General features: G+C 34.5%; 1 protein-coding gene and 1 pseudogene across 1 annotated transcript; both read right to left on the bottom strand.

The window, feature by feature from the left end:
* Positions 1 to 3,604: 3,604 nt before the first annotated feature.
* Positions 3,605 to 4,369, bottom strand: LOC128127267 (bZIP transcription factor 11-like; annotated as a pseudogene).
* A 196-nt stretch (positions 4,370 to 4,565) lies between these two features.
* On the bottom strand, positions 4,566 to 5,086 carry LOC111900557 (superoxide dismutase [Mn] 1, mitochondrial-like). Its single transcript, XM_023896435.2, has 3 exons — positions 4,982 to 5,086; positions 4,870 to 4,899; positions 4,566 to 4,778 (listed from the first exon to the last, which is right to left on the bottom strand). Exons 1-3 carry the CDS (start codon positions 5,084 to 5,086, stop codon positions 4,566 to 4,568), a joined length of 348 nt encoding a protein of 115 aa, XP_023752203.2.
* Positions 5,087 to 6,742: the final 1,656 nt, after the last annotated feature.

Below are 6,742 nucleotides of genomic sequence, written 5' to 3'. Positions count from 1 at the left end.
CTCATAAGAGGATGAGTTCTTTATTTTTTTTAAATACTCCAAGTTTATAAAATATAAACTTTGTCTTTAGGTAAATACAAAAGAATCCAACTAGTACAAAATATTGTCCATGACTTATTAATTTATACCATATAAAATAATCACTACTAGAAAAAAGGCCTTTTACAATGCTCATTGCGCGTCGTAAAACGCTCAGACGACGCGCAAATGCGTGTCAAGGAAGGCCCTGTCATAAAGAGAGACGACGCGCATTTACGATGCGCATTTACGACGCGCGGTTACGACACGCAATGCGTATCAAGGAAGGCCCTGTCATAAAGGAAGACGACACGCATTCGCGTGTCGTAACCTTACGACGCGCGTGTTAATGACACGCAATGCGTATCAAGAAAGCCCCTGTCAAGAAAGGCCATGTCATAAATGAAGATGACATACATTTTTGCGTATCGTAAATTTAAATGTTTAAAAAAAAAATTTATATATTTATTAATTTTTAAATTAAATTTTCATTTAATTTCTTATAATAGAAATAAAATACCATATACAAAAAATACAATCAATTGCATAATATAAAATAAATTGCACAAATTATAATGTCATACAAAGAATCATTCAAATGTTAAACAAAAATAATACATTGCTAATATGTGTTATACATTCCTATAAAACTAACAAATAATCATCCAACTCTGTTTCTTACTGGAAAGGAATGCCAAACATGATTAAAAATATCACTTAATCTTTGATTAATCACCTGCTTAAGTAGAATGATGTTGTTGAGAAGGTTACCTAGCAACAGAGAAAAACAAAACACCTCTCCCACAATCACAACATCATTTACAGAAAAAGGGTTGTCAATTACTTTCATTAAGACTTTCATTCAATCACAATAATATTAAGTAAAAGGGTGAAAAAAATAACTTACTTTTGATAAGTTGATCTCCCTTAGAGCAAACACAGCTAAACCATTGAACAAGACCCTCGGGCCTGCTTCTAATGTAAACACAATTCTCGTCTGCAAAATTAAGGCGATAAAATAAAATTTGAATATTGTTTGGGTAGTTTATATATGATTTGATAATTTGATTTAAAATACAATAAAATAAATTATCTTTTTTGTTACCTTATGGGGCTTGTCAATTCCTTGGATTATAGGTTCTCTTGCTAGTATTAGAAAACGAGTTATGTTATCTAAATCATCTTGAACAAATAGTTACCTATCTTTTTTAAAAACTTTTATGGGGGTATAATGACCAAAATGCCCTTGTATTTATATACATGTTTACAAATATAACTTTAATAACTAGGTGACACCTGGATTGTTTGTGCTAGAATATCAAGCCCAATTTCAGCAGCCCGAGAACTTGCAACTGCTCCAGTGTCTCATATGGATTCCGAGGCTACAATCTATTAGAAAAAACACTTAACAAATTTTAAACAAAGAAAAAAACACAATATTAAAAGTTTAAACGCAAGAATTAGCAACTAGTTTCATTTACCTGTCCATAGTTTCAGTTTATAGTTTATTTCTTTTCATTCTCCTTCTGTTACGAATCTTCTTCTCCTTCTACTACTTTTTTTTTTAAGATTTGAGTTTCATATATCATCTTACTTTCATTATGTATACATAGTATCTGTTTTCTATGGTATCTATTTCGTGAGAAGGAGATAGCATACAACAGAAGTGTGGTATCTGTTTTTTGTTTCATTTGTTTTTGTTTTTTTCATAAAGTATAAAGAAAAAGGCATATTTGTCCTTTTCCCTTTAAAGAAATAATGTTAGGTATCCTTGAATTTTTTAGCATAATTGATGTAATGGTGATTTCATAAATCTAAATCATACTTTTCGGTTGTAACAGTTTTTTTTAAAACTTTTTGAACATAATGTTTAAATGAAAAAGTTAAAGTTTCTGTTAAAACTGTATTGAATGTAATCAACATTACAACAATTATTATAAAAAAATGCAAAAAAAAAAAAAATCACTGTGATTACTTCTTTAGACTTTGATTTATACAAAGGGACCAAATTTCATTAAATTTTATTAACACATGGGCCATTATGTAATTTTTTAAAACAAATGTATTGCTTTGAAAATTTAGTTACACAGGGGCTGTTATGTCAATTGAATAACATAAGGATCAGATTTCAATTAATTTATTAAGACATGAGTTGTTTTGTAAATTGGTTAACGAGGGAGCATTTATGTAATTTTTAGCAAAAGTTATATTACTTTCAATCATAAGGATCAGATTTCAATTAATTTAATTACTTTTTTATCTTTAAATAATTATCAAAAATTATATTACTTTGAATCATGAATACTTTTACAACCTTTTTTTAACACGATAAATTATTATTATTAAATTTTAGTTTACAAAATTTATGTTTCATCGTATAATCATTTTAACACCCTCCTCCCTCCCCCTATGTGCTATTTAGTGTACAAATTCTTTGACAAAAAAATGATTAAAATGGCCGGATCGGGAAACATATTTCACAAGATTTTTATGAAAAATACATTGGAAAATAAATAAATAAATAATAAACTTACCAGCAGAATCCAAATTTGCAAGGCGGAGTACATGTAATATGCATACAGTTGGTAAGCCATCCAAATACTGGGGTGCATGATGCAAGGCCTGGCTTATGGGTCCCAAAACCTGTGACAAATGAGGGTATGTAAGTGTAAATATGGATGTGGGATCTGATGCAAGACTATGACCCTTTTCTTTGCATATAACAAGTACCTTTAAAGATGAACGTTCACCAGAAAGTAAAGCAAGATTTGCGAGACCCATCATAAATTCTGGAAGCTGCACAAAAAATCGTGTTTTAAGTACAATTCTTCACAAAGTTATTAGAGAGAGAGAGAGAGAGAGAGAGAGAGAGAGAGAATGTATAGGTAGTATTTGAACAGCTCTTAAACAGAAATCATAAGCTTCATCTGCACAAAGGAATGTTAGTTATTGACTGAAACTCAATGATTCAATGGATTCTAATCAGAAAAATCCAATGTGTAACAGGAAAACTGGTTTCATACACAGTATGTTCTTATCCCAAGGGTAAAATAGGGTTTCTTTATTGCATCCTTTAAATCTTAACAAACCTGCAACTCTTTTAAGGGCACTCTTTCTCATATACCTCACTTGCATATTTCCAGTTGATCACCTTCCAGATGTTCTTTAAGTAATCGGGCCTGACATTTTTATACTGCAAATTGTACAAAAACACATATATAAGTTGAAATGTGTACAATTTGTATACCATACAAAAATGAAATTTGTTTAAATGCATGCTCCGAAACATCTATGCCAAGCAGAGGAACCAAGCTCGGAAGTCAGAATTATCATCTAAATCAGAAGAAGAAGTCAAGAACCTAACACTGGTGGGAGTGAGATTCTTCTAGAAAATTGAGTGATTTACATGACCTGCTCAGAGACATAAGGGTAGATTAGATATCTGTGGTTGTATGAATATTATTATCCTCCTAGCATCAAATTTGTCCTAAATGTGTTGTTCAGTTGTTTCATTTTAACCTATTTAGGACTTGAAGAGGAAGTTTCCAATCGAATTATAGTGTTTAACCTTGCAAGAAAGACCCATTACAAGAAAGACCCATTACAATCATAGCTCTTTGTACCCATAAATCATCACATAAATCTTCATCTTCCTTTGTTCACAAATCTTTATTCCACCCACCCCACCCTACCCCACCCTAACACACCCAAGCTATCACCAAATCTGAATTTTTTTTCAATACTTTTAGGAGATTTACATCTGACTCAGTACTGAATCATGTCTGCTGAAGCCATAATTGGCTGGTTTGCATAAAGGTAACTCAGTGAGTTATTCATGAACTCGTCGACAAACTCAGTGCCACCTCCGCTGCCGTATTGCTCGTCCTCAAACCTACAACCGGTGTCGACAGGTTGGTACATAAAAGCGATCATCTCGTTCAGAGACTGTAGCCGGTGGCTCAGCTCCGCCACTTGAGCTCTTAGAACAGAGTTCTCCGCCTCCACGCTTATGTAATGCTGGGTGGTGATACTGACGCTTGATATGATCTGGTTGTTCTCATTTCTGAGTTGATTCAGTTGACTCTTGAGATCATCCAGATGCTTTTGCTTCCTCTTTCTAGATCTCCTTGCAGATTCACGATTCAAAATCATTCTCTTCTTCCTCCTCTGATCCATCAATTGCTAAAGATCTTCATCAGACCCCGAGTTCTGAATTGGGTATGAACCACCTGATGATGTTGTCGTACCACTAGAGGAAGCCATTAGAATACCTTCAAGTTTGAAATTGCAGATTCGAAGAGAGAAAATGAAGATTTTAAACAGAACCCAGATGGTAATAAAGCTTCAAATTGATTATTATTATTACTATTTAGATTTATCTATCTATTAAATATATATATATATATATATATATATATATATATATATATATATATATATATATATATATATATATATATAAGATATAGATGTAAATTCGTACATAACGCTTCTAGCAAGTATTCAACCAAAAACACTGAAATCGACAAGATAGGAAATTATAGTGTTTAACCTTCGCCATTGAACTTAATAGTGCTCTGAAATTTGACAACAGTTGAAGCATCTCCCTTGGTGATAGCATCATCGAGCTGCTCGATAGCTTTATTGTAGTTGGTTATGTAAGTCCGGTGGTGTTTCTGGTGATGGAGCTGCATAATCTCTCTGCTAATCGCCGACTCCAGTGCGCCATAATCGTAGGAAAGATCGGGAAGCGTGAACGTCTGCAATCCACACACATGTTGCTAAAACTTTGATATCACACCTAGGGTTTTAGCAGTCGCGAGGGTTCGTAGAGCCATGTGTTCCAAAAACAGATGGAGAAGAAGGAAATAATCTTTGTACCTGATTTAGGGAATAAAAGAATATTTAGAGATTGAATGTAAGAGAAAGAAATCCAGGGCATATACATGAAGAAGAAGAGAACAATCTTCGAACCTGATGCCTCCTCCGCTTTTGCTTTCCTTCTCTTGATGTTTCCGATTGTACCTTGAACCTCTGACTTTCGATCCCAAATCTGACTTGTAACCATCGATTTCTGATCTTCAACCTCTAATTCGAGTCATATAGTTTCGAATCTCAGAAAATTTACCTTGCTACCTCTTATTTTTGATGAAAGAGGAGACTCAAATCTGAGAGAAAAATGAGGAATCGATAATTAGGGCAAGAGGGAAAGAAGAAAAAAAGGAAGGCGGGGTTTTTAATGTTTTAGGATTTCATTTTTTCATTTCCCCCCTGATTATTAAAGGATGGAATGCGTTCCCCCTGATTATTAAAGGATAGAACGCGTGTTCAAATTAAATTTATAAAGCGACATTCTTAGACGACACGCATCTTATTATACGTGCCCTCCGTGTTTTTTTGTTTTTGGTTTTTGGACACTAATTTAAGGGAACGCAATAATGCGCGACCTAAATTCTTAAATTTTTTGAAGAGATTACACTTTTTTAATGTCACTCTCTTTTGCGTAACATAAATCAATGAGTGTCGTCGTTTGCGCGTCGTAAAAGGGTCTTTTTCTTGTAGTGAATAACTAGTTATACTCTCTTATAATTATTATTATTATCATAAAACAATAATTATTCCCTAATTAAAATACACGAATCAACATTATTTATTAATAATCACATTAATAATAAATATACAAAATGTGCCAACTTGATAAAGGTGTGACCCTATAGGATCATATATTATTAACAATATCACTCCATAATGATTCTTGGGTATATAGATTCAACGGAAAGTTCCATGGATGGGTTATGTGTAAGCAGCCGGCCATTTGAGGAATGTGTAGCCTTTCTCTAGGGAGTGACAATATGATGTATTGTATTCTAGTGTGTGATGTTGGGGTTCTTGTGATGATCTTTTGAGATAAATACAGGTAGGCGTAGAAGGTAGTATGGGCATGTACTACTGGAAACATAGGACACGTACTCGTAGTAAGGAAGTCATAACCCCTAGGGTTTTGTTGTTTATAATAGTTGTATGGGTTATCTTTCCTATATGGTTGATACTCTAGTTGGGGAGTAGACATCGGTTTCAGTTGTGCCAGTTGTTAGGGAGTTTGTCGATGTGCTTCCATAGGAGTTACCCGGTGTGCCTCCCGAGAGGCGGGTTGAGTTCAGGATTGACCTAGTGCCCAGTGTAGCTCCAATTGCCAAGGCTCTATACCATTTGGCATCACATGAGATGTATGAGTTATCCTCTCAGCTTCAGGAGCTATTAGGAAAGCAATTCATCAGACCGAGCAGTTTGCTGTCGGGAGCACTGATTTTGTTCGCCTAGAAGAAGGATGGTTCATACCGGATGTGCATTGATTACCTGGAGTTGAAAAATTTGACAGTGAAGAACTGTTATCCCTTTTTGTCGATTGGTGACCTCTTTGATCAATTGTAGGGAGCATCTTTGTTCTCCAAGATCGATCTGAGTTCAGGGTAACATCAGGTGAGTGTTAGAGAGGAGGACGTAGAGAAGACCATATTTCAGACTCGTTATGGTCATTAAAGTTCATGGTGTTGCCATTTGGTCTCACCAACGCGCCTGCGGTGTTTATGGACTTGATGAATCGGGTATGCAAAACGATGCTCGATCAATCAGTTATTGTCTTTATTGATGATATCTTGGTGTATTTCATGACCAGAGAGCAGCATGAGGAGCACCTTTTAGAACTTCTGGGAGTGTTCAGGCG

This window comes from Lactuca sativa, chromosome 1 (assembly GCF_002870075.4).
Source record: "Lactuca sativa cultivar Salinas chromosome 1, Lsat_Salinas_v11, whole genome shotgun sequence".
NCBI classification, from domain to species: domain Eukaryota; kingdom Viridiplantae; phylum Streptophyta; class Magnoliopsida; order Asterales; family Asteraceae; genus Lactuca; species Lactuca sativa.
Note: the sequence above shows the minus strand (reverse complement) of the source record. Positions and strands in the feature narration are given on the sequence as shown.

Coding starts and splice junctions, on each gene's coding strand:
- LOC111900557 (XM_023896435.2), bottom strand. CDS start 5,086: ATGGTTACAAGTCAGATTTGGGATCGAAAGTCAGAGGTTCAAGGTACA. Junction 4,900..4,981: donor AGGCATCAGGTTCGAAGATT/GTTCTCTTCTTC, acceptor TCCCTAAATCAG/GTACAAAGATTATTTCCTTC. Junction 4,779..4,869: donor TATTTCCTTCTTCTCCATCT/GTTTTTGGAACA, acceptor TGTGGATTGCAG/ACGTTCACGCTTCCCGATCT.